Genomic DNA, 27,080 nt, shown 5'->3' with positions numbered 1-27,080 from the left:
CCAAACAACTAGAGACGTTAGATCTAAAATGAGTGGTGATGATTTAATATGTGCATCATGTGCACCAATCTTCCATGTGCATTAGATATGTTCTCTTTTCTTATGCATGCTTCTGCATTAGTATAATAACTATTTATTTACTGCACAGGAAAATAGAAGAAATACGAGCTTGTTGTGTAACTCTGTTGGTTGTCAGGAGCAAATGTTCATTCTGTAGGGTATCAGTTTCGATGAAAAATAAAATTTTCTCCAGGATTGTCATAAACCAAAACTAAAAAATAATAATATATCTACAAGATCTTTGCAATTCAAAAAATAATGTGGGAACATAAATTCTTGGGCACTTGATCACATTACTCATATAAAAAATCGAATAGGCATAACATTAAGAGTACTTATACAAATCTATAAACAGAGACGGCAATAGTAAAAAAAAACTCAGAACACACTCACTATCTACATTATATACGCAGTACACCCTGGCCTCACTTACAGATAGGCACAACACAAAATGTCAGCTGCAAAATTCAGCGGTTAGTAGACCTCCACATTCCATTGATCTCCCCTCTTCAGCTGCTTCTTGTAGTCGAACCAGTCGATTCCTGACATTTAAGCAAGCAATATATGCAACACAAAGTCTCAGCGCCACCATCAAGAGCAGTTGGAACTAAAGGTTCAGATTGAAAGATTATCTGCATACCGTCTTTTTCAGCCAGTGACACCATAATGTCATCGATACCCTTCTCCATGCCTTTCAACCCACACATGTAGACGTAGGTGTTGTCCTTCTTCAGGAGCTCCCACAGCTCCTCTTTGTACTCCGCCATACGGGTCTGGATGTACATCCTCTCCCCCGCCGCGTTCGTCTGCTCCCGGCTGACGGCGTAGTCGACCCGGAAGTTCTCCGGCGCTCTCTCCTTCATCTTCCCGAACTCCTGAATAATGCACAAGAGCACCTTGTAGAGATCGATGTACTGACCTCCTAGCTTGTACAGATCGATGTACTGACCTCCTTGTAGAGCAACGAGCTGCTCGTTGGAACACCCAGGAAGAGCCAGCCCAGACCGTTGAACTGCACAAGAGCGGCTCACACATTATTTGCCATTCTCTGTCCAGTGTGTGAACTTTACAACACCGCTGCCTGCCTGTACCTTGTAGTCGTCATGCTTCTCAAAGAACATCTTCCACAGGAACGATCGGAACGGAGCGATACCTGTACCGGTGGCAAGCTGCAAGCAATTGGCAAGCATGACTGTAAGTAAAATCTCTGGCTGTCGTCAGTGTGTACGTAAGGAGGTACTGGACTGGAGTCGGCTCTCTGAAGCTTACCATTATAATGGTAGCGTTTGGGTCTTTGGGCATCAGCATTTCTTTGCCGACTGGTCCTGTTATCTGGACGTTATCACCTGGCTGAAGATCACCTGCATTATGGTATGAGCACGCACAGGGGGAACAAGCTGGATCAGACATTCGGGTGCCAATCAAGTCAGATCAGGATTTGTAGAAGAAGAATGCAGTGTGGTGCTCTGGTGCAGCGCGGGATGTGAAGAGACGTAGACGTACATAAGAAGTTGGAGCAGACTCCTTTGACGATCTCTCCGGCATCGTTGGTGTAGATGAGCCTCTTGACACACAGCGAGACCTGCAGGCAGAAATGCTCAAGAAAATGACGGAGAATAGTCGATTCAGACTTGAGAGAGAGAGAGAAAGCAGGAGAGATTGGCTAGCTACTGACTGTCTTGGAGTCGCCGAAGTCGCCGATCGCGCTGCTGGCGATGGAGTAGAGCCTGACCTTGTGCGGCTTGCCGTTCTTGTCGACGCCATCGGCGATGACGCCGATGGACTGGCCTTCTCTGTACGGGATCTTGCCTGCGTGCGGTGCATACGTGCGTCCATCAGCGTTTATACATACGATACGAATACAGCAGTTGAACGAACGAACGAGGCAGCAAAAATCAGATTTTTTTTTGAACCTCAGTACCTACCTTCGGTGCTGAAGACCATGTGCCACGTCTCCCCCGGCGCGTCGTCGCCGGTGATCTTGGTGTTGAGGAGGCACCTGCCGACGTACGGCTCCTTGGGCTTGTATAGGTTGGTGACGACGCCCTCCTCCTGCTTCTTGGACTCCTTCTTCGCCTTGGCCGTGGCGGGCGCCTCGACGGCGGACGCCTGCGCCCGGATAGCGGCCCGCACGGCCCTCGGGCGGAAGTGCGGGGCGGCACAGGGGGACGCCGGCGACGCCTTGGCGACGACGGCCGAGGAGGACGGGAAGGACGAGACGGCCGCGGCCATGACGGTGGCCATGGCGGCCAGCAGCTACGCAGCGACGCGTCTGGGGGGCGCAGAGTGGAGGAGGCCGGACCGGGATGCCCTGGCCCTGGCCGGAGATGATGATGCACGACGGCAGGCAGGGGCAAGGATGAGTGGAAGGCGGAGGAGAAAAGTAGATGAGGAGCAAGTGGTTGTGGAGGGAAACCGTTCCACCCATCTCAATTCCGGCCGTTCCATCACATTATATTACTACTCTTTTCTGTGCTCCATGTTCCTCCGTGCCACAGAACCCACTTGCTCTTCATCCTTTTTTTCTTCTTCTCCCGTTTCTCTCTTCTTTATTTTTCCGTTTTCAGATTAAAGAGGCCGTTAATATTAAGGACATTGCTGGGGAGCTCCAGCTCTACAAAGAAATTACTCCAAGCTAGCAGCAAACAAGGAACGAAGAAACAAAAATACAGCACGGATGATAGAAACCTCCCGAGGGAAAAGTAACAGTGAACATCGATGCATCTTTTGATGAGAAAAAAAATGTGAGATGCGGAAGCGTGAACACGGTAATAAAGGAAGCTATCCACAGCTTTGTGTCTCAGCCCGTGGATGCGTCAATGACAGAGACATATTGTATTGGGTTTTTTAAATTCGTGCCCTTAGTTTTGTGGTGTGCTCACCTAAGTCGTGTTTTTTCTCAGCTGTGCCCTTCTGTTCTATAGCACTGGAAGGGCACAACTGAACAAAAAACACGACTAAGGATATAGGTGAGCACACCACCAAAACTAAGGGCACAAATTTAAAAAACTCTTGTATTTGTATTGAAGGAAGGCTTCAGAGACGAATATATATCAATCCAAAAGCAAGTAATAAAATGGCATAACTTATGAGACGAATGGCACAACAGTAACACCCAAACAAAGGACGCAAAAAGATCTCCATATCAGGTTCATAACATATCAGCTGTGTAACAATCCCATAACAATGTGTCACCTAGAGTGCTAAACAAAACACAAAACAGCGACACCACCATCCATCTCCATCAGCCGTCAATGTACCAGTGTAGAAGACGTGCAAAAGAATCAACCATCACAGACGCCATCCATTTTCGATCAGTAGAGTACTTGAATGAGCACCTATTACAAGTGCAAAAGAGATCATCTTAGCACAAGCACAAACAATACAACACTAGTGACTAGAAATACAACCTGAGCAATTAACAAAAAAAAGCAACCAACAATCTAGTGCATTCATAGTGCCAAATCACTCAAAAACATGAATACACATGTCCGAAATCTTATCTCATCTAAGGCAGATAAGAAACCACGCATTCCCTTTTGTTCTTTTGCTGCTATAAATGTTCCTACCAACAGTTTTTGAACAACTGTTATTGTCATATTCTCGAGCCTTTGCCACAATGCAGCATCTGGGTTAAAGTGTTTTTTTATTACATCTGGGTTAAAGTGTTGAAGTGGCACAAGGCAGATCTTTTTAAGGCTACACTCAATTTACGAACTCTTGGAACCATGTAAAAGACCATGCTGGCATCTGTACGTGGGGATCGCTTGACCCTCTCCGTTGTTGACCTAAAAACAAAATATTTACAACAGATAACAGTTGGTCGTATACCTGATTTCTCTGTGATTGCAGATGTAGTTGTGTTGCAGTTTAGTCTTCCAGAATGCAGCTGATTGATGTGTACCTGGTTTTTATGCAATACAACTTGCATCTTATTTTGCTTTGGAACGTTCCTATCCATAGCAGACTCTTCGAAGACTGGTTTGATTAATCTGTGTGTTTCTTTATGAAGTCTACAAACAAAGCCATGATTCATATTTGTAGCAGATGGTACTTTAATAAAAAAATGGAATCCATGTGTTGTCTGCACTGCACTGAGAAGTTATGGTACTACACCATGGAATTGGGCAAACACAAGTTATGTAATTGGCAATTGTTCAACAGAGATGAATTTGATCCATATAGCTTCATCCAAAACCAGAAAAATATGGTATAGGAGCACTCAAGACAGCAGCCTAAACTCAGCATTCTACTTCGCACTAGTTATACAAGTACTGGGTCATTTTTTACTGGACTCTCCAATCATTTGCTGCCGTCTGAGCAACTTTTGAGAGGTTAATCCAAAGGTATGGGAAGGCGCCAGTCCCCCTGGGTGCCAATCGATTCTCAATAAATTAAAGGCCATGTTTCCGAGACCACCTGCACATTTCTGCAAAATAGCTTTTAGGAGAGATTGGAAAAACTAAAAGTAATCTGCACAATTTAGAATTTCAATCGTTACACAAAGGCAGAGGTAAAACTGACTTGCAATTACTGAAGAAATAATCATGTCACCTAATCGCGGAAATCAGGAGGCACGATTTCTTCTTTGAAGTATTCCTTCCTCACAGTCTCGGCATCACAAAATCTTACCTAGCAGGGGCAACATAGCAGTAGACTGTAAGGTTATCCATATCGTTCGATGAAGCGCTAACCTAAGAGAGAGGGAGAGCATACCAGGGAGGCATATGATTTCAACAGAGGTTTAACAACCTGCCACATTGGTTGAAAAACAAAAGGAGCATCGACAAAAAGAACTTGGCCAAGCCGCTTCGGGTAGTAATAGTAAAAAACGTCCATCTGGGAATGGGAGGGGACATTAATTGCGATGCATATACCCCAAAAAATCATGTTTATATGTATATTAGTTGCAACATAGAACAAGAATTAGAACTCCATCCGTATGTGATTTGAATTAATTCATTAGATAAACTTTTTCGCCTTCTGACTTCTGGGAGCATGAACATGCACGTTCTTTGTTTTTTAAATTGGCATGCATCAACAGAGTTTTCATATCCAGGAAAAAGTTTCTTATTTTATTCAGCCGGAATTACTTTTTCAACAGATGTATACCTTACATGAATGATTACCAGTTTTTTTACTGTGGCATTACTGCCCTCCTTTTGCAATGTTTCATTCATATCGTCACAAATAAACACAATGTTTCATTCATATCGTCACAAATAAAAATATGCCTGTCTACCACCGAACAACACAAAAGGTAATCAGAGATGCTTAGTCATGCCTTGAAGCTACCAAACTCACCAAAAACTTTAGGAACTGGAGATCACCATTTTCAACCCGAAAGCCTCGCAGATCAAAGATCCCAAGTATATTCTCTACTCCTGGCGGAAGTCTGCTGACTGCCTTCTCAACCAAATAGGCACACAACTTCTGGTTTCCAACTGGATCCTGTGTCTGCAGTAGCATATTATACATGGATCATCATTATTATGAAGAACAAATGCATGTTGAATACTAAGACATCCATAGGTTACAGGTCAGCTAGCCAAGCCATGTAGTTTAATTTTAGAGCTGCTATGAGGTGTGAAGTACTGATACTTTCCACTGCATACTGTCAGCCTTTGTTATGTGTACTATTCTAAAAAACTGGAAACAGTGTGTAGCCACTATCCTGTTGAGCATTTCCAAATCAAGATTGGGAAACAAACGGAACGCACCGAAGGAAAATGTTTGGCTGCCACTACAATCAGCACAGGTCGGCCATAAATGTCCAAGGAATCATGTACATATGCCTTGCCAGTTTGGTACAGGCTTTTCACTGATTCCTCTGATAACTCTGCAACACCAAAGTCCTGACGCCATTTCTAATGCAGTTGAAAGGAAAACTGAAGATAGCAGTGCTATATGAACTCGGTTACCATACCAGGAATTTAGTGAGCCAGTAAAGAAGCTATATATTAGGTGTGAGCTTCACTGCTACAAGCGAGTGAATTAGAGGATACAATCGCCTTGGTGAGCTTGGAGACGGCTTCATCGACGGAGAACTTGCGGTCCTTTAGGAACCAGAGGACCATGTCGTCATCGTCCCTCCCGTTCCTGCCCGTGGGGAGGCCTGGGTGCTCCCTTGCTAGCCGTTCTTTCACCTCTAGGACAAGCTTCACACAGGGAAAGCAACCAGCGCCGGATAGACAAGTGAATCAGTCAGTAGTCTAAAGCTTACACATGATCTACCACCTCCACTCTCCTATCATTTGATTATCCCCGAAAAGCTACAACTCCAATCGCTTCAGCTACTTTTGGCTGTGGCTGCATGTTCCAATCCAAAACTGGAGAATACTGTTCCAACTGAAACGAGCAGGCTAGTACATATTCCTGTGCTGGTGGCTGCAGCCTATAGGTGTAGATAGACCTTACGAAGCACACAGGTAGTAGGTGTGGGTTTACCTTGGAGGTGGAGGTGGCACCGCTAGCACCTGGCGGGGCGGCGCTTGGACAGCGCACTGCACTCCTGGACTTGAGCGGAGGAGCCCGGACGAGGGAGCGGCACATGTAGCAAGAGGTAGAGACAGTCATCATCTTTTCTTTTCTTTTCTTTTCCCCCCGGATTCTGAGACCTCGCGCAGGCAAAGAAGGGCCTGCGTACGTGCGTCCATCAGCGTATATACATACGATACGAATACAGCAATTGAACGAACGAACAAGGCAGCAAAAATCAGATTTTTTTTTTAACCTCAGTACCTACCTTCGGTGCTGAAGACCATGTGCCACGTCTCCCCCGGCGCGTCGTCGCCGGTGATCTTGGTGTTGAGGAGGCACCTGCCGACGTACGGCTCCTTGGGCTTGTATAGGTTGGTGACGACGCCCTCCTCCTGCTTCTTGGACTCCTTCTTGGCCTTGGCCGTGGCGGGCGCCTCGACGGCGGACGCCTGCGCCCGGATAGCGGCCCGCACGGCCCTCGGGCGGAAGTGCGGGGCGGCACAGGGGGACGCCGGCGACGCCTTGGCGACGACGGCCGAGGAGGACGGGAAGGACTAGACGGCCGCGGCCATGACGGTGGCCATGGCGGCCAGCAGCTACGCAGCGACGCGTCTGGGGGGGGGGGGGGGGGCGCGGTGTGGAGGAGGCCGGACCGGAGGCGGAGACGAATGCCCTGGCCCTGGCCGGAGATGATGATGCACGACGGCAGGCAGGAGCAAGGATGAGTGGAAGGCGGAGGAGAAAAGTAGATGAGGAGCAAGTGGTTGTGGAGGGAGAGAACGTATCTTGTGCGCAAAGAGCGTTGGTGCTCCCATGAGCAAAATCAATCCAGACCACACCCTCCACATCCAACGGTGCTATATCAGGGGGTTTTGTAAAATGTTCTTTGCAACTCTGTACATTTTACAAAACCCCCCTAACGCAGCACCGTTGGATGTGGAGGATGTGGTCTGGATTGATTTTGCTCATGGGAGCAGCAGGGCTCCTTGCTCATAAGATACGGTGTCATTGAGATGGGTGGAACGGTTTCCCTCCACGACACCGTATCTTATGAGCACCATCTCAATTCCGGCCGTTCCATCACATTATATTACTACTCTTTTCTGTGCTCCATGTTCCTCCATGCCACAGGACCCACTTGCTCTCCATCCTTTCTTTCTTCTTCTCCCGTTTCTCTCTTCTTTATTTTTCCGTTTTCAGATTAAAGAGGCCGTTAATATTAAGGACATTGCTGGGGAGCTCCAGCTCTACAAAGAAATTACTCCAAGCTAGCAACAAACAAGGAACAAAGAAACAAAAATACAGCACGGATGATAGAAACCTCCTGAGGGAAAAGTGATGGTGAACGTCGATGCATCTTTTGATAAGAAAAAATATGAGATGCGGAAGCGTGGACACGGCCATAAAGGAAGCTATCCACGGCTTCGTGTCTCAGCCAGTGGATACGTTGATGACAGAGACATATTGTAGTGAAGGAAGGCTTCAGAGACGAATATATATCAATCCAAAAGTAAATAATAAAATGGCATAACTTATGAGACGAATGGCACAACAGTAAAACCCAAACCAAAAAGGAAAAGATATCTCCATATCATGTTCATAACATATCAGCTGTGTAACAACCCCATAACAATGTGTTGTATAACAGTTTCACAGCAACCTAAACAAGTTCACATTAGTTACATACTACTGTTACATAGCATCCATTAACAAAACAGTGGTCCAACACCTAGAGTGCTAATTGCTAAACAAAACAGCTACACCACCATCCATCTCCATCAACCGTCAATGTACCCGTGTAGAAGACGTGCAAAAGAATGAACCATCACAGACGCCATCCATTTTCGATCAGTAGAGTACTTGAATGAGCCCCTGTTACAAGTGCAAAAGAGATCATCTTAGCACAAGCACAAACAATACAACACTAGTGACTAGAAATACAGCATATATCACCTGAGCAATTAACAAAAAAAAGCAACCAACCATCTAGCGCATTCATAGTGCCAAATCACTCGAAAACATGAATACACATGTCCGAAATCTTATCTCATCTAAGGCAGATAAGAAACCACACATTCCATTTTGTTCTTTTGCTGCTATAAATGTTCCTACCAACAGTTTTTGAGCAGCTGTTATTGTCATATTCTCAAGCCTTTGCCACACCACAATGCAGCATCTGGGTTAAAGTGTTTTTTTATTGCATCTGGGTTAAAGTGTTGAAGTGGCACAAGGCAGATCTTTTTAGGGCTACACTCGATTTACCTCCTCTTGGAACCATGTAAAAGACCATGCTGGCATCTGTACGTGGGGATCGCTTGACCCTCTCCGTTGTTGACCTAAAAAACAAAATATTTACAATAGATAACAATTGGTCGTATACCTGATTTCTCTGTGATTGCAGATGTAGTTGTGTTGCAGTTTAGTCTTCCAGAATGCAGCTGATTGATGTGTACCTGGTTTTTATGCAATACAACTTGCATCTTACTTTGCTTTGGAACGTTCCTATCCACAGAGACTCTTCGAAGACTGGTTTGATTAATCTGTGTGTTTCTTTATGAAGTCTACAAACTAAGCCATGATTCATATTTGTAGCAGATGATACTTTAATCAAAAAATGGAATCCATGTGTTGTCTGCACTGCACTGAGAAGTTATGGTACTACACCATGGAATTGGGCAAACACAAGTTATGTAATTGGCAATTGTTCAACAGAGATGAATTTGGTCCATATAGCTTCATCCAAAACCAGAAAAATATGGTACAGGAGCACTCCAGACACCAGCCTAAACTCAGCATTCTACTTCGCAGAAGTTATACAAGTACAGGGTCATTTTTTACTGGACTCTCCAATCGTTTGCTGCCGTCTGAGCAACTTTTGAGAAGTTAATCAAAAGGTATAGGAAGGCGCCAGCCCCCCTGGGTGCCAATCGATTCTGAATCAATTAAAGGTCATGTTTCCGAGACCACCTGCACATTTCTGCAAAATAGCTTTTAGGAGGGATTGGAAGAACTAAAAATAATCTGCACAATTTAGAATTTCAATCGTTACACAAAGGCAGAGGTAGAACTGCCTTGCAATTACTGAAGAAATAATCATGTCACCTAATCGCGGAAATCAGGAGGCACCGTTTCTTCTTTGAAGTATTCCTTCCTCACAGTCTCGGCATCACAAAATCTTACCTAGCAGGGGCAACATAGCAGTAGACTGTAAGGTTATCCATATCGTTCCATATCGTTCGATGAAGCGCTAACCTAAGAGAGAGGGAGAGCATACCAGGGAGGCATATGATTTCAATAGAGGTTTAACAACCTGCCACATTGGTTGAAAAACAAATGGAGCATCGACAAAAAGAACTTGGCCAAGCCGCTTCGGGTAGTAATAGTAAAAAACGTCCATCTGGGAATGGGAGGGGGCATTAATTGCAATGCATATACCCCAAAAAATCATGTTTATATGTATATTAGTTGCAACATAGAACAAGAATTAGAACTCCATATGTGATTTGAATTAATCCATTAGATAAACTTTTTCGCCTTCTGACTTCTGGGAGCATGAACACGCACCGTCCTTTGTTTTTTAAATTGGCATGCATCAACAGAGTTTTCATATCCAGGAAAAAGTTTCTTGTTTTATTCGGCCGGAATTACTTTTTGCAACAGATGTATACCTTACATGAATGATTACCAATTTTTTACTATTGGAGTGAATATTCAATGGTTTAGGGCTAACCCAACAGGTTAGCTATATAGTGTTTACATGGGCCACATGGGCCAAGCCTTAACAGGCCTAACACTCTAACACCCCCCCGCAGTCTGGACGTCCGGCGCAGCGGAGTACACAGACTGGACTCAAAAAGAAGTACATCACACAATAGGATCCCCCCACAGACTCAACTAGCCACTACTGATGTTGAGGCTGGAGCGAAACTCGGCGAAGGTCGAGGACGGAAGACCCTTGGTGAAGATGTCGGCAAACTGGGAGGTGGTCGGGACGTGGAGGACCCGAACAGTACCGGCGGCGACATAATCACGGACGAAGTGTAGATCGATCTCGACATGCTTGGTCCGCTGGTGCTGCACTGGGTTGGTGGAGAGGTAGACCGCGCTGACGTTGTCGCAGTAGACCACCGAGCTCCTGGAGAGGGGACTGTGAAGCTCGGTAAGGAGCTGCCGGAGCCAGGCAGCCTCCGCCACGCCGTTGGCCACGGCACGGTACTCCGCCTCTGCACTGGAGCGGGAAACGACCGGCTGGCGCTTCGACGACCAGGACACAAGGTTGCCGCCTAAGAAGACAGCGTAGCCGGAGGTGGAGCGCCGAGTGTCTGGGCACCCGGCCCAGTCAGCATCAGTGTAGACGACCAGCTCGGAGGAGGTAGACCGGTGAAGAAGCAGTCCGTAGTCGACGGTGCCCCGGAGGTAACGGAGGAGGCGCTTGAGCGCCGCAAGGTGGGGCTCCCGAGGGTCGTGCATATGGAGGCAGACCTGCTGCACGGCGTAGGAGATGTCCGGCCTGGTGAAGGTGAGGTACTGAAGGGCACCGGCAAGACTCCTGTAGCCGGTGGGGTCCGCGACTGGGTCACCCGTGGCCGCAGAGAGCTTGGCCTGCGTGTCGACAGGGGTGGAGCAGGGCTTGCAGTCACTCATCTGGGCCCGCTCCAGAATGTCAAGTGTATACTGTCGCTGGTGAAGGAGGAGTCCTGAGGGGCGAGGCTCAGCAATGACCCCCAGGAAATGGTGAAGCACGCCCAGATCTTTGACCGGAAACTCCCGCTGAAGCGCGTCGACGAAGCGGCGAAGAAGAGACGGACTGGAGGCGGTGAGGACAATGTCATCCACGTAGAGTAGCAAGTAGGCAGTCTCTGCGCCATGATGGTGGACGAACAAAGACGTGTCGGACTTGGCCTCCACGAAGCCCAGTGTCACCAGGAAGGTAGCCAGTCTGGAATGCCACGCCCGGGGGGCCTGCTTGAGGCCATAGAGGGACCTGTTGAGCCGGCAGACCATGTCAGGGCGAGAGGAGTCCACGAACCCCGCAGGCTGACAGCAGTAGACGGTCTCGGTGAGGGCGCCGTGCAGGAAGGCGTTCTTGACGTCGAGCTGGTGAACTGGCCAGGAGCGAGCGAGGGCCAGCGAGAGCACCGTGCGGACGGTGGCCGGCTTCACAACCGGGCTGAAGGTCTCATCGTAGTCGACTCCGGGGCGCTGAGTGAAGCCCCGAAGAACCCAGCGAGCCTTGTACCGGTCCAGGGTACCATCGGCCCGTCGCTTGTGTGTCCAGATCCACTTGCCGGTGACGACGTTGGTGCCGGGCGGACGGGGCACCAGATCCCACGTCTGGTTGGCGACGAGCGCCGCGTACTCCTCCTCCATCGCCTGACGCCAGTGGGGGTCCAGCAGGGCGGTGCGGACGGAGGAGGGTACCGGAGAAACCTGCGAGTCGGCGGTCGTGGCCGCCAAGACACGGGGCGGCAGGGTACCGGCCGCGTGCCGCGTCACCATCGGGTGGACATGCCGCGGGTCGCGATGAAGGAGCGGTGGATGGTACACCGGCGTCTCGACACGGGCCGCGGGTGGCCGCGGCGGAGGTGTAGGTGTCCCTGGCGGGGACTGGGCCACCGGCGGTGACAGCGGCAGGGGCGGCGACGGTGGAGGGGCGAACCCCGGCGGCGGCAGCCGGCGCTGGTAGACCCGCACCGGCTGGGCGAAGCGGGACGGAGGGGTCGTAACCGACGGCCCCGGAGGCGGTGCAGTCCCACCACCCTCGCTCGGCCCGGGGGCGATCGGAGACGGGGCGCCGCGGAGACGCGACACCACCGAACCCGAGCAAGGTACCGGGCCGGGAGTAGGACCGACAGGTGGTGAGCGAGTACCTGCAGAGAGAGGAAGGAGAGGTGGCTCGACCACCGCGTCAGTCTGAAAGAGAGTGAAGAGGTCAAGGTCAGGGTCGGAGGAGGGTGGTGTGGTGGTGGAGGAGTAGGGAAATACGGACTCATCAAACACCACATGGCGAGAGATGAGGACCCGGCGAGAGCAGAGGTCAAAGCAGCGGTAGCCTTTGTGGTCCGGGGAGTACCCGAGAAACACACAGAGGGTGGAACGGGGTGCTAGTTTGTGAGGAGCAGTGGCAGCGGTGTTCGGGTAGCAAGCACACCCGAAGACACGGAGGTGGTCATAGCGCGGAGGGGTACCGAAGAGTGCCTGGTGAGGAGTGGGGGCCGGGCACGCAGTGGAAGGGAGACGGTTGAGTAGGTAGGTAGAGGTGTGGAGGGCCTCGACCCAGAAACAAGCCGGAAGGTGCGCCTGGAGAAGAAGAGTGCGGATGGTGTCGTTGGTCGTGCGAATCATGCGCTCAGCCTTGCCGTTCTGGGAGGAGGTATACGGGCAAGACATCCGCAATTGCATCCCGTGGGAGAGAAAGAAGTCGCGGGAGGTGGAGTTATCGAACTCCCGACCATTGTCACACTGAACGGCCTTAATGGTGAGGCCGAACTGAGTGGACACCCAGGCGAAGAAGTGGCGGAGGGCGGGGAAAGTCTCAGACTTGGCACGCAAAGGAAAAGTCCACACATAATGAGAAAAGTCATCAAGCACCACAAGATAGTATTTGTAGCCTGACATACTGGTAATAGGTGAAGTCCACAAATCGCAGTGTACAAGATCAAATGCATGAGTAGCATGAGAGGAAGAAGAAGAAAAAGGAAGACGAACATGACGGCCTAACTGGCACGCATGACAAAGATGCTCATCATGGGATCTAGTACATGGGATAGTGACACTACGAGTAAGCTGCATCAAGGCGTCGCGTCCGGGGTGACCAAGGCGACGATGCCAGGTGGTAGAAGACGTGGCGGCAGCAAAAACAGCAGCTGTGTCAGGTGACGAAGACGAAGAAGATGTGGTGTACGGAAGCCGAAGGGTGTAGAGGGGGCCGGTGCTGTCACATCTGAGGAGGGGGCGTCGAGTTGCCGAGTCCTTCACAGTAAGACCAAAAGAGTCAAACTCGACAGAACAAGAATTATCAGCAGTAAATCGACGAATAGAAAGAAGATTGTGGACCAAAGAAGGAGCGACAAGAACATCGGGAACGCGAAAAGAGCCGGGAGGGCCGGCGGCACCCACAGATGTGACAGGAAGACACGAGCCATTCGCCACCATGATGGACGAGGGGAGAGAGGAAGAAGGAGGGCGAACAGAGGTGAGTATACCAGGGTCGGGGGTGGTGTGGTAGGTAGCACCGGTGTCCGCGATCCACTCGGGACCCATCGGCGGAGTCAGAGTAGGAGTCTGGAAGGCAGCCAGGGCGGTCGCGTCCCAACCAACCAGCCCGGACGGTGGAGAAGCCGGAGGCGTGGGCCACGACGAAACGGCAGGTGTCGAGGTCCAGGGCGACGGAGAGGCGAAAGCGAACCCTGGCTGCGCACCAGCGAACATGGCCGCCGGAGGCCGAGCCTCAGAGCCAGGCCCCTGGAACGGCCACATGGAGATGCGCCCTGACCACGGGTGGTGGAAAGTGGGCCAGGGCGCACTCTGCTGGGGTCCCGGCGTCGATGCGTGGCCACGGACACCACCACCGGAACCACCACCACCACCACCATCGCGGCCACCACGGCGGCGACGTCCACCACCGCCCCCGCCTCCGCCACCTCGACCCCCGCCGCCCATGCTCGGTCCGGGAGGGCGAGGGCCAAGGGCAGACTGTGACGGAGTGGGCGGACGGGTCGGGGTGAAAGCCGCAAGTGCTGTCGAAGAGGACGAGGACCCCGGGCCGGAGATCGATGCAGCCTGAGCCCCCAGAGTGATCTCCTCCAGGGCGAGGTCGTCGCGAACCTGGAGGAAGGTAGGAAAGGGGCGCTGGCGCATGAGCAATGACCGGAGGTGGGTGTAGCGATCGCCGAGGCCGCGGAGGACGTTGAGGACTAGGATGCGGTCCTCCACGGGGCAGCCCAGATCGCCAAGTGAGTCCGCCATGGTCTTCATCTGGCGGCAGTATGCACTGACACTGAGGTCCCCCTGGACGAAGGTGCGAAAAGCGGCGTCGAGGCGGAGAGCCCGGGCCTCGGCGTTGCCCATGAACTGGCTCTCGATGGCAAGCCAAACAGCACGAGCATGAGGAAGGTTCCGGAGGAGGCTGTGGAGGTCGACGGAGATCGTCCCCACGATCCAGGTGAGCACGATGCTGTCGAGGCGCACCCACGCAGCAGTCGGCGCCACACCGATGGGGTCGCAGAGGACGTGGTCATCCAGGGCGTAGCGACGAAGAGTGAGAAGAAGCAAGTCCCGCCAACGCGTGTAGGATGGCGACTCTGACTCCAGGACGACCGGAACCATCAGGCGAATGTTCTGGACACTCCCAGCCTGTAGGTGGAGCTGAGCCACGAGCGGGTCAGCCGGGTCATGCCAGAGCACCTCGGGGATGGTCCGGGGCCCGGTCCCGACTGTCGGTACGGTCGGGACGCCGTACACGCCGCCTATGGTGTTAGCGGAGGTGGCCCCGCCGTCGTGGGCCGCAGGCGAAGCGAGGTGCTGTTCCGCCGCGGCAATTTGAGCAGCGATAGCATCGGCGGCCGCGCGCGCGCGCTCCCACGCGAGGGCCGCTTCCCGCAAGCGGGCCTGTCGAGCAGCGTGCTCTGCACGAGCAGCGGTGAGGGCGGCGACAGTGTCTTCCTGGTGGGTGAGCGGTGGAGGAGGCGGCGGATCGACAACCATCGACGGGGGGATTGGCGGTGGCGGGTTGGAGTCCTCCAGATCGGCAGTTCCCGCCGGAACCACAGCCGCCACGGCCGCAATGTTTCATTCATATCGTCACAAATAAACACAATGTTTCATTCATATCGTCACAAATAAAAATATGCATGTCTACCACCGAAAAAAAGGTAATCAGAGATGCTTAGTCATGCCTTGAAGCTACCAAACTCACCAAAAACTTTAGGAACTGGAGATCACCATTTTCAACCCGAAAGCCTCGCAGATCAAAGATCCCAAGTATATTCTCTGCTCCTGGCGGAAGTCTGTTGACTGCCTTCTCAACCAAATAGGCACATAGCTTCTGGTTTTCAACTGGATCCTGTGTCTGCAGTAGCATATTATACATGGATCATCATTATTATGAAGAACAAATGCATGTTGAATACTAAGACATCCATAGGTTACAGGTCAGCTAGCCAAGCCATGTAGTTTAATTTTAGAGCTGCTATGAGGTGTGAAGTACTGATACTTTCCACTGCATACTGTCAGCCTTTGTTATGTGTGCTATTCTAAAAAACTGGAAACAGTGTGTAGCCACTATCCTGTTGAGCATTTCCAAATCAAGATTGGGAAACAAACGGAACGCACCGAAGGAAAATGTTTGGCTGCCACTACAATCAGCACAGGTCGGCCATAAATGTCCAAGGAATCATGTACATATGCCTTGCCAGTTTGGTACAGGCTTTTCACTGATTCCTCTGATAACTCTGCAACACCAAAGTCCTGACGCCATTTCTAATGCAGTTGAAAGGAAAACTGAAGATAGCAGTGCTATATGAACTCGGTTACCATACCAGGAATTTAGTGAGCCAGTAAAGAAGCTATTAGGTGTGAGCTTCACTGCTACAAGCGAGTGAATTAGAGGATACAATCGCCTTGGTGAGCTTGGAGACGGCTTCATCGACGGAGAACTTGCGGTCCTTTAGGAACCAGAGGACCATGTCGTCATCGTCCCTCCCGTACCTGCCCGTGGGGAGGCCTGGGTGCTCCCTTGCTAGCCGTTCTTTCACCTCTAGGACAAGCTTCACACAGGGAAAGCAACCAGCGCCGGATAGACAAGTGAATCAGTCAGTAGTCTAAAGCTTACACATGATCCACCACCTCCACTCTCCTATCATTTGATTATCCCCGAAAAGCTACAACTCCAATCGCTTCAGCTACTTTTGGCTGTGGCTGCATGTTCCAATCCAAAACTGGAGAATACTGTTCCAGCTGAAACGAGCAGGCTGGTACATATCCCTGTGCTGGTGGCTGCAGCCTGCAGGTGTAGATAGGCCTTACGAAGCACACAGGTAGTAGGTGTGGGTTTACCTTGGAGGTGGAGGTGGCACCGCTAGCACCTGGTGGGGCGGCGCTTGGACAGCGCACTGCACTCCTGGACTTGAGCGGAGGAGCCCGGACGAGGAAGCGGCACATGTAGCAAGAGGTAGAGACAGTCATCATCTTTTCTTTTCTTTTCTTTTTCCCCCCGGATTCTGAGACCTCGCGCAGGCAAAGAAGGGCCTGCGTACGTGCGTCCATCAGCGTATATACATACGATACGAATACAGCAATTGAACGACGAACGAACGAGGCAGCAAAAATCAGATTTTTTTTTAACCTCAGTACCTACCTTCGGTGCTGAAGACCATGTGCCACGTCTCCCCCGGCGCGTCGTCGCCGGTGATCTTGGTGTTGAGGAGGCACCTGCCGACGTACGGCTCCTTGGGCTTGTATAGGTTGGTGACGACGCCCTCCTCCTGCTTCTTGGACTCCTTCTTGGCCTTGGCCGTGGCGGGCGCCTCGACGGCGGACGCCTGCGCCCGGATAGCGGCCCGCACGGCCCTCGGGCGGAAGTGCGGGGCGGCACAGGGGGACGCCGGCGACGCCTTGGCGACGACGGCCGAGGAGGACGGGAAGGACTAGACGGCCGCGGCCATGACGGTGGCCATGGCGGCCAGCAGCTACGCAGCGACGCGTCTGGGGGGGCGCGGAGTGGAGGAGGCCGGACCGGAGGCGGAGACGAATGCCCTGGCCCTGGCCGGAGATGATGATGCACGACGGCAGGCAGGAGCAAGGATGAGTTTAAGGCGGAGGAGAAAAGTAGATGAGGAGCAAGTGGTTGTGGAGGGAAACCGTTCCACCCATCTCAATTCCGGCCGTTCCATCACATTATATTACTACTCTTTTCTGTGCTCCATGTTCCTCCTGCCACAGGACCCACTTGCTCTCCATCCTTTTTTCTTCTTCTCCCATTTCTCTCTTCTTTATTTTTCCGTTTTCAGATTAAAGAGGCCGTTAATATTAAGGACATTGCTGGGGAGCTCCAGCTTTACAAAGAAATTACTCCAAGCTAGCCAGGGACGGAGCAGAAAAAAGTTTAGGAGGGACTGAACTAAATTGCTGCAGTATAAAATCCCATTCTACATTATATTGTATATATTTTAGATTAGGGGAGGCTGTAGTGGGGCTCCATGGGATCAGAAGCGGTAGAGGTGCTCGAGCCCCGCCCGCCCCACCGCTGGATCCGTCCCTGAAGCTAGCAACAAACAAGGAACGAAGAAACAAAAATATAGCACGGATGATAGAAACCTCCTGAGGGAAAAGTGATGGTGAACGTCGATGCATCTTTTGATGAGAAAAAATATGAGATGCGGAAGCGTGGACACGGCCATAAAAGAAGCTATCCAGGGCTTCGTGTCTTAGCCAGTGGTATAGATGTCCAAACGGGCCACCCGGTACGGACCTGACCCGAACCCGTTTCGGCCCGGTACGAATAGGGTCGGGCCAGGCACGGCCCGTTGATGCTTCGGGCCGGATCGGGCTGGCCCACGTGTCTAGGGACATGCCCAAACCCGGCACGCACAGGGAAAAATCGTGCCGGGCCGGCCCATTGGCCCGGTGGGCCTCAACGGACCGGGCCAGACACTGGCCCGAACCAACAGTAGAACGGTATATAAATACATATATTTAACCGAATTAATCATATATAATAACATATTATTTATATATATTAAGACAACAAAATATTTATGTATGCATTTTATAAATGTTTGGCCGTGTATTTAGTATTTACATACTATGAGAGAATTAAATGTATTTACATATTTAGTATTTACATAAATATGCGGGCCGCCGACGGGCCAACCCATTTATCGGGTCGGGCCGGGCCAAAGCACGCGGGCCGCCGTATCTGTCCATACCCGGCCCGCTAAACGGGCCGTGCCGGGCCATGTTTGGACCGGGCTAAATTCGTGTCGTGCCACGGGCCAAACGGGCGGCCCGCACTGTTTGGACATCTATAGCCAGTGGATGCGTTGATGACAGAGACATATTGTAGTGAAGGAAGGCTTCAGAGACGAATATATATCAATCCAAAAGCAAATAATAAAATAGCATAACTTGTGAGACGAATGGCACAACAGTAACACCCAAAACAAGAAGGCAAAGAGATCTCCATATCATGTTCAAAACATATCAGCTATGTAACAACCCCATAACAATGTGGTTTCACAGCAACCTAAACAAGTTTACATTAGTTTTATACTACTGTTACATAGCATCCATTAACAAAACAGTGGTCCAACACCTAGAGTGCTAAACAAAACAGCTACACCACCATCCATCTCCATCAGCCGTCAATGTACCAGTGTAGAAGACGTGCAAAAGAATGAACCATCACAGACGCCAACCATTTTCGATCAGTAGAGTACTTGAATGAGCCCCTATTACAAGTGCAAAAGAGATCATCTTAGCACAAGCACAAACAATACAACACTAGTGTCGGGGACCATAATTAGGGGTACCCTCAAGGCTCCTAATTCTCAGCTGGTAACCCCCATCAGCATAAAGCTGCAAAGACCTGATGGGTGCGATTAAGTCAGGGATCAGTTCATACGAGGGACTCGATCACGCCTCGCCCGAGCCTAGCCTCGGACAAGGGCAGCCGACCCCGGAGGATCTCCGTCTCGCCCGAGGCCCCCTCCAGCGGCGAACATATTTCCGGCTCGCCCGAGGCCCTGTCTTCGCCAAGAAGCAACCCTGACCAAATCGCCGCACCGACCGACCAAATCGCAGGAGCATTTAATGCAAAGGTGGCCTGACACCTTTATCCTGACGCGCGCCCCCCAGCCGACAGAGCCGAAGTGACCGCCGTCACTTCGCCGCTCCACTGGCCGGTCTGACAGAAAGGCAGCGTCGCCTGCGCCGCTCCGACTGCAGTGCCACTTGACAGAGTGAGGCTGACAGGCAGTCAGGCCCGGCCGCAGGCACCATAGGAAGCTCCGCTTCGCCCGACCCAGGGCTCGGACTCGGGCTAAGCCCCGGAAGACGGCGAACTCCGCTCCGCCCGACCCAGGGCTCGGACTTGGGCTAAGCCCCGGAAGACGGCGAACTCCGCTCCACCCGATCCAGGGCTCGGACTCGGGCTCAGCCCTGGAAGACGACGAACTCCGCTCCGCCCGACCCAGGGCTCGGACTCGGGCTCAGCCCCGGAAGACGACGAACTCCGCTCCGCCCGACCCAGGGCTCGGACTTGGGCTCAGCCCCAGAAGACGACGAACTCCGCTCCGCCCAACCCCAGGGCTCGGACTCCGCCCTGGCCTCAGCCGACGGTCTCCGCCTCGCCCGAACCAGGGGCTCGGACTCGACCTCGACCATGAAAGACAGACTCGATCTCGGCTTCGGAGGAGCTTCCACATCGCCCAACCTAGGGCGTAGACCAGCCACGTCAACAGGAGGCGTCATCATCACCCTACCCCGAGCTGACTCGGGCCACGGGGATCAAGACTGGCGTCCCATCTGGCTCGCTCCGCCAGATAGGCAACGATGGCGCCCCACATACTCTGTGACGACGGCGGCTCTCAGCCCCCTTACGGAAGCAAGAGGACGTCAGCAAGGACTCAACAGCTCCGACAGCTGTCCCTCCGCCAGGCTCCAGCACTCCTCCGACGGCCACGACATCACACCAGCTGGGTGCCAAAATCTCTCCGGCTGCCACGACGGCATGTACTTAGGGCGCTAGCTCTCCTCTGCTAGACACGTAGCACTCTGCTATACCCCCCATTGTACACCTGGATCCTCTCCTTACGCCTATAAAAGGAAGGACCAGGGCCCTCTTAGAGAGGGTTGGCTGCGCGGGGACGAGATAGGCGCTCGCTTGGAGCCGCTCGCTCCCTCTCCCGCGTGGACGCTTGTAACCCCCTACTGCAAGCGCACCCGACCTGGGCGCGGGACGAACACGAAGGCCGCGGGATTTCCACCTCTCTCACGCCCATCTCTGGCCACCTCACTTCCCCCCTTCACGCTCGGCCTCGCGTCGACCCATCTGGGCTGGGGCACGCGGCGACATTCACTCGTCGGCTTAGGGACCCCCCGGTCTCGAAACGCAGACAGTTGGCGCGCCAGGTAGGGGCCTGCTGCGTGTTGACTAACAGCTTCCCGTCAAGCTCCAGATGGGCAGTCTCCAGCAACCTCCCCAACCCGGGACGATGCTCCGTTTCGGGAGTCTTGAGTTCATGTCCCTCGACGGCAGCTACGACATGATACTTATTCCACCGCCGGGCGACAGCGACAATGACGGCCGACAGCCCGCCCGCCGGCGGCGGAATCGACGACGTCTTCCCCGCGTGGTGGAAGAACAACCTTCGAGCTCATCCCGCCCTCTTCCCCATCGACGGAGGGGAAGGCGGGGCAACCAAGGCCAAGCAGGAGGCAGCGCCTCGTCGGCTATCGAGCGAGTCAATAGCGCCAGCACCCCAACGGGGGGCGCACCGGGCATCGACCTCGCGCTTGAGACGAAGACGAGCGCCGTCTCCCCGCAACATGCCAATCCCGAGCAAACGGACGACGCCAGCACGCTCGCGGAAGGCTTGCTGGGTGTCACCCTCGTACCTGAAACGACGGTGCAGACAGTCCCCGACGTGACTTCATCACCGCTCGTCGACCAAGAGGTACTGACTGATTCCCATCCCACGTCTTTCGGATTCAGCCTCAACCCGCCTAGCGACTTCGCTTTGGCGGGTGCTCTCGTAGAGGCGAGTCCAAACCCTCTGGGGTTTCGTATGCGGTCACCTTGGGACCGGCTGACGGACGTCTCGACCTACGGGCCCTCTGGGTCCGAGGAAGACGACGAGCCCAGCTTCTGTTGGGATTTCTCTGGACTTGGCAACCCCAGTGCCATGCGGGACTTCATGACCGCATGCGACTATTGCCTTTCCGACTGTTCCGACGGTAGTCGTAGCCTCGGCGACGAGGACTGCGGCCCAAGCCGTGAATGTTTCCACGTCGATCTAGGGGGTCCCTCCGAAGGCAACCATCTCGGCATGCCGGAGGACGGTGATCTCCCTAGGCCGGTGCCTCGCGTTGACATCCCACGGGAGCTAGCTGTGGTCCCCGTTCAGGCGGGGGGCCATGACCCACAGCTTGAGCAAATCCGCGGGGTGCAGGCCAGGCTCGACGAGGGAGTAGGAGCGCTTGAGCCGATCCGCCGGGACGTCGGGCAGGCACGGGTGGCCCAACCTCCCGCTGGAGAAATACGTCATCTACCTCAGGGCTTTCAGCACCGCGTCGCCGACGACGTCAGGTTCAGGCCGCCACCCGCATCTAGTGGGGTCGGCCAGAACCTGGCTGCAGCAGCAATGCTCCTCCGCGCGATGCCGGAGCCATCAACCACCGAGGGGCGGCGAATCCAGGGAGAGCTCAAGAATCTCCTGGAAGGCGCCGCGATCCGACGGGCCGAGAGCTCCGCCTCCCGAAGGCAGGGGTACCCCTCGGAACCTCATGCCGCGACTTCCCGATTCATGCGGGAAGCCTCGGTCTACACCGGGCGCACGCGCAACACAGCGCCTGCGGCCCCGGGTCGCCTCGGCAACGAGCACCATCACCGCGACCGTCGAGCCCACCTCGACGAGAGGGTGCGCCGAGGCTACCACCCTAGGCGTGGGGGACGCTATGACAGCGGAGAGGATCGGAGCCCCTCGCCCGAACCACCCGGTCCGCAGGCCTTCAGCCGGGCCATACGATGGGCGCCGTTCCCGACCCGGTTCCGACCCCCGACTACTATCACAAAGTACTCGGGGGAGACGAGACCGGAACTGTGGCTCGCGGACTACCGTCTGGCCTGCCAACTGGGTGGAACGGACGATGACAACCTCATCATCCGTAACCTCCCCCTGTTTCTCTCCGACACCGCTCGCGCCTGGTTGGAGCACCTGCCTCTGGGGTAGATCTCCAACTGGGACGACCTAGTCCAAGCTTTCGTCGGCAATTTCCAGGGCACGTACGTGCGCCCCGGAAATTCCTGGGACCTCCGAAGCTGCCGACATCAGCCGAGAGAGTCTCTCCGGGACTACATCCGGCGATTCTCGAAGCAGCGCACCGAGCTGCCCAACATCACCGACTCGGATGTCATCGGCGCGTTCCTCGCTGGCACCACCTGCCGCTAACTGGTGGGCAAGCTGGGTCGCAAGACCCCCACCAGGGCGAGCGAGCTGATGGACATCGCCACCAAGTTCGCCTCCAGCCAGGAGGCGGTCGAGGCTATCTTCCGGAAGGACAAGCAGCCCCAGGGCCGCCCCATCGGAAGATGCCCCCGAGGCGTCAACTCAGCGCGGCGCCAAGAAGAAGGGCAAGAAGAAGTCGCAAGCGAAACGCGACGCCGCCGACGCAGACCTTGTCGCTGCCGCCGAGTACAAGAACCCTCGGAAACCCCCCGGAGGTGCCAACCTCTTCGACAAGATGCTCAAGGAGCCGTGCCCCTATCACCAGGGGCCCGTCAAGCACACCCTTGAGGAGTGTGTCATGCTTCGGCGCCACTTCCACAGGGCCGGGCTACCCGCGGAGGGTGGCAGGGCCCACGACGCCGATAAGAAGGAAGATCACCAGGCAGGAGAGTTCCCCGAGGTCCGCGACTGCTTCATGATCTACGGTAGGCAAGCGGCGAATGCCTCGGCTCGGCACCGCAAGCAAGAGCGCCGGGAGGTCTGTTCGGTGAAGGTGGCGCCGCCAGTCTACCTAGACTGGTCCGACAAGCCCATCACCTTCGACCAAGCCGACCACCCCGACCATGTGCCGAGCCTGGGGAAATACCCGCTCATCGTCGACCCCGTCATCGGCGACGTCAGGCTCACCAAGGTCCTCATGGACGGAGGCAGCAGCCTCAACATCATCTACGCCGAGACCCTCGGGCTCCTGCGTGTCGATCGGTCCTCCGTCCGGGCAGGCGCTGCGCCCTTCCATGGGATCATTCCCGAGAAGCGCGTCCAGCCCCTCGGACAACTCGACCTTCCCGTCTGCTTCGGAACACCCTCCAACTTCCGAAGGGAGACCGTGACGTTCGAGGTGGTCGGGTTTCGAGGAACCTACCACGCGGTACTGGGAAGACCATGCTACACGAAGTTCATGGTCGTCCCCAACTACACCTACCTGAAGCTCAAGATGCCAGGCCCCAACGGGGTCATCACCGTCGGCCCCACGTACAAACACGCATTCGAATGCGACGTGGAGTGCGTGGAATATGTCGAGGCCCTCGTCGAGTCCGAGACCCTCATCGCCGACCTGGAGAGCCTCTCTAAGGAGGTGTCAGACGTGAAGCGTCATGCCGGCAACTTTGAGCCAGCGGAGACGGTTAAGGCCGTCCCCCTTGACCTCAGCGGCGACGCCTCCAAGCAGATCCGGATCGGCTCCGGCCTCGATCCCAAATAGGAAGCAGTGCTCGTCGACTTTCTCCGCGTGAACGCCGACGTCTTCGCGTGGAGTCCCTCGGACATGCCCGACATACCGAGGGATGTCGCCGAGCACTCGCTAGAGATCCGAGCCGGAGCCCGACCCGTCAAGCAGCCTCTGCGCCGATTCGACGAGGAGAAGCGCAGAGCCATAGGCGAGGAGATCCACAAGCTAATGGCGGCAGGGTTCATCAAAGAGGTATTCCATCCCGAATGGCTTGCCAACCCTGTGCTTGTGAGAAAGAAAGGGGGGAAATGTGGATGTGTGTAGACTACACTGGTCTGAACAAAGCATGTCCGAAGGTTCCCTACCCTCTGCCTCGCATCGACCAAATCGTGGATTCCACTGCTGGGTGCGAAACCCTGTCTTTCCTCGATGCCTACTCAGGGTATCACCAAATCAGGATGAAAGAGTCCGACCAGCTCGCGACTTCTTTCATCACACCCTTCGGCATGTACTGCTATGTCACCATGTCGTTCGGCTTGAGGCATGCGGGCGCGACGTACCAGCGGTGCATGAACCATGTGTTCGGCGAACACATTGGCCGCACGGTCGAGGCCTACGTCGATGACATCATAGTCAAGACGAGGAAAGCCTTCGACCTCCTTTCCGACCTTGAAGTGACATTCCGATGTCTCAAGGCGAAAGGCGTCAAGCTCAATCCCGAAAAGTGTGTCTTCGGGGTGCCTCGAGGCATACTCTTGGGGTTCATCGTCTCCGAGCGGGGCATCGAAGCCAACCCGGAGAAGATCGCAGCCATCACCGGCATGGGGCCCATCAAGGACTTGAAAGGCGTACAGAGGGTCATGGGATGTCTCGCGGCTCTGAGCCGCTTCATCTCATGCCTCGGCGAAAGAGGTCTACCTCTGTACCGCCTTTTAAGGAAGGCCGAGTGCTTCACTTGGACCCCTGAGGCCGAGGAAGCCCTCGGGAACCTGAAGGCGCTCCTCACGAAGGCGCCTATCTTGGTGCCCCCAGCTGTCGGAGAAGCCCTCTTGGTCTACGTCGCCGCGACCACTCAGGTGGTTAGCGCCGCGATCATGGTCGAGAGGCAAGAAGAGGGGCATGCATTGCCCGTTCAAAGGCCAGTCTACTTCATCAGCGAGGTACTGTCTGAAACCAAGATCCGCTACCCACAAGTTCAGAAGCTGCTGTACGCGGTGATCCTAACGCGGCGGAAGCTGCGACACTACTTTGAGTCTCATCCGGTAACTGTGGTGTCGTCCTTCCCCCTGGGGGAGATCATCCAGTGCCGAGAGGCCTCGGGTAGAATCGCAAAGTGGGTGGTGGAAATCATGGGCGAAGCAATCTCGTTCGCCCCTCGGAAGGCCATCAAGTCCCAGGTCCTGGCAGACTTCGTGGCCGAATGGGTCGACACCCAGCTACCAACGGCTCCGATCCAACCGGAGCTCTGGACCATGTTCTTCGACGGGTCGTTGATGAAGACAGGAGCCAACGCAGGCCTACTCTTCATCTCGCCCCTCGCCAAGCACATACGCTATGTGCTACGCCTCCATTTCCCGGCGTCCAACAATGTGGTCGAGTATGAGGCTCTGGTCAACGGGTTGCGAATCGCCATCGAGCTAGGGGTCCGACGCCTCGACGCTCGCGGTGACTCGCAGCTCGTCATCGACCAAGTCATGAAGAACTCCCACTGTCGCGACCCGAAGATGGAGGCCTATTGCGATGAGGTTTGGCGCCTGGAAGACAAGTTCTACGGGCTCGAGCTCAACCACATCGCTCGGCGCTACAACGAGACTGCGGACGAGCTGGCTAAAATAGCCTCGGGGCGAACAGCAGTTCCCCCGAACGTCTTCTCCCGAGATCTGCATCAACCCTCCGTCAAGATCGACGACACGCCCGAGCCTGAGGCGCCCTCGGCACAATCCGGGGCACCCTCGGCTCGGCCCGAGGCACCCTCGGTTCGGCCCGAGGTACCCTCGGCCCCCGAGGGCGAGGCGCTGCGCGTCGAGGGGGAGCAAAACGGGGTCACGCCTGATCAAAACTGGCAGACCCCGTACCTGCAATATCTCCACCGAGGAGAGCTACCCTCCGACCGAGCCGAAGCTCGGCGGGTGGCGCGGCGCGCCAAGTCGTTCGTCATGCTGGGAGATGAGAAGGAGCTCTACCACCGCAGCCCCTCCGGCATCCTCCAGCGATGCATCTCCATCGCCGAAGGTCAGGAACTCCTGCGAGAGATACACTCGGGGGCTTGCGGCCATCACGCAGCGCCTCGAGCCCTTGTCGGGAATGCCTTCCAACAAGGCTTCTACTGGCCCACGGCGGTGGCCGACGCCACCAGAATTGTCCGCGCCTGCGAAGGGTGTCAGTTCTACGCAAGGCAGGCCCACCTGCCCGCTTAGGCTCTGCAGACGATACCCATCACCTGGCCTTTTGCTATGTGGGGTCTGGACCTCGTCGGCCCCTTGCAGAAGGCACCCGGGGGCTACTCGCACCTGTTGGTCGCCATCGACAAATTCTCCAAGTGGATCGAGGTCCGACCCCTAAACAGCATCAGGTCCGAGCAGGCGGTGGCGTTCTTCACCAACATCATCCATCGTTTCGGGGTCCCGAACTCCATCATCACCGACAACGGCACCCAGTTCACCGGCAGAAAGTTCCTGGCCTTCTGCGAGGATCACCACATCCGGGTGGACTGGGCCGCCGTAGCTCACCCCATGTCAAATGGGCAAGTAGAGCGTGCCAACGGCATGATTCTACAAGGGCTCAAGCCTCGGATCTACAACGACCTCAACAAGTTCGGCAAGCGATGGATGAAGGAACTCCCCTCGGTGGTTTGGAGCCTGAGGACAATGCCGAGCCGAGCCACGGGCTTCACGCCGTTCTTTCTAGTCTATGGGGCCGAGGCCGTCTTGCCCACAGACCTGGAATACGGCTCCCCGAGGACAAGGGCCTATGCCAGCCAAAGCAACCAAGCTAGTCGAGAAGACTCGCTGGACCAGCTGGAAGAGGCTCGGGACAAGGCCTTACTACACTCGGCGCGGTACCAGCAGTCCCTGCGACGCTACCACGCCCGAGGGGTCCGGTCCCGAGACCTCCAGGTGGGCGACCTGGTGCTTCGGCTGTGACAA

General features: G+C 54.3%; 3 protein-coding genes and 1 long non-coding RNA gene across 11 annotated transcripts; 1 reads left to right on the top strand and 3 right to left on the bottom strand.

Moving 5' to 3' along the window:
- Positions 1-305: 305 nt before the first annotated feature.
- On the bottom strand, positions 306-2,486 carry LOC542558 (ferredoxin). Its single transcript, NM_001349813.1, has 8 exons — positions 1,986-2,486; positions 1,736-1,869; positions 1,564-1,642; positions 1,330-1,421; positions 1,152-1,229; positions 1,010-1,072; positions 701-935; positions 306-602 (listed from the first exon to the last, which is right to left on the bottom strand). The coding sequence occupies exons 1-8, from the start codon at positions 2,302-2,304 to the stop codon at positions 535-537; spliced, it is 1,068 nt and encodes a 355-aa protein (NP_001336742.1). The 5' UTR covers positions 2,305-2,486; the 3' UTR covers positions 306-534.
- A 625-nt stretch (positions 2,487-3,111) lies between these two features.
- On the bottom strand, positions 3,112-7,388 carry LOC100273575 (uncharacterized). Of its 8 annotated transcripts, none has more exons than XR_558224.3 (9): positions 6,806-7,388; positions 6,508-6,698; positions 6,066-6,218; positions 5,781-5,927; positions 5,365-5,517; positions 4,777-4,899; positions 4,585-4,692; positions 3,892-4,489; positions 3,112-3,398 (listed from the first exon to the last, which is right to left on the bottom strand). XR_558224.3 is itself a non-coding variant. In XM_035962150.1 (8 exons), the coding sequence occupies exons 1-7, from the start codon at positions 6,822-6,824 to the stop codon at positions 4,615-4,617; spliced, it is 864 nt and encodes a 287-aa protein (XP_035818043.1). In that variant the 5' UTR covers positions 6,825-7,388; the 3' UTR covers positions 3,112-4,479.
- Positions 5,291-15,611, top strand: LOC118473295 (uncharacterized). The gene is made up of 2 exons (XR_004852587.1): positions 5,291-5,320; positions 15,414-15,611. It is a non-coding gene; the product is annotated as an uncharacterized lncRNA (long non-coding RNA).
- On the bottom strand, positions 8,109-17,413 carry LOC111590117 (uncharacterized). The gene is given in 8 exon segments (XM_034059539.2): positions 8,109-9,720; positions 9,815-9,937; positions 15,458-15,610; positions 15,874-16,020; positions 16,155-16,307; positions 16,597-16,746; positions 16,748-16,788; positions 16,898-17,413. Coding segments are annotated over 8 exon segments (864 nt in total). The 5' UTR covers positions 16,917-17,413; the 3' UTR covers positions 8,109-9,642.
- Positions 17,414-27,080: the final 9,667 nt, after the last annotated feature.

This window comes from Zea mays, chromosome 9 (assembly GCF_902167145.1).
Source record: "Zea mays cultivar B73 chromosome 9, Zm-B73-REFERENCE-NAM-5.0, whole genome shotgun sequence".
Lineage (NCBI taxonomy): Eukaryota > Viridiplantae > Streptophyta > Magnoliopsida > Poales > Poaceae > Zea > Zea mays.
Note: the sequence above shows the minus strand (reverse complement) of the source record. Positions and strands in the feature narration are given on the sequence as shown.

Bases quoted from the DNA above. Each gene is read 5' to 3' on its own strand.
- LOC100273575 (XM_035962150.1), bottom strand. The intron at 5,518-5,780 runs GTGCGTTCCGTT...ATGCTACTGCAG, and splicing joins CAGCCAAACATTTTCCTTCG to ACACAGGATCCAGTTGGAAA. The intron at 4,900-5,364 runs GTGAGTTTGGTA...TCCCATTCCCAG, and splicing joins TCCAGTTCCTAAAGTTTTTG to ATGGACGTTTTTTACTATTA.
- LOC542558 (NM_001349813.1), bottom strand. From the start codon at position 2,304: ATGGCCACCGTCATGGCCGCGGCCGTCTCGTCCTTCCCGTCCTCCTCG. The intron at 1,870-1,985 runs GTAGGTACTGAG...CACCGCACGCAG, and splicing joins CATGGTCTTCAGCACCGAAG to GCAAGATCCCGTACAGAGAA. The intron at 1,643-1,735 runs GTCAGTAGCTAG...TTCTGCCTGCAG, and splicing joins ACTTCGGCGACTCCAAGACA to GTCTCGCTGTGTGTCAAGAG.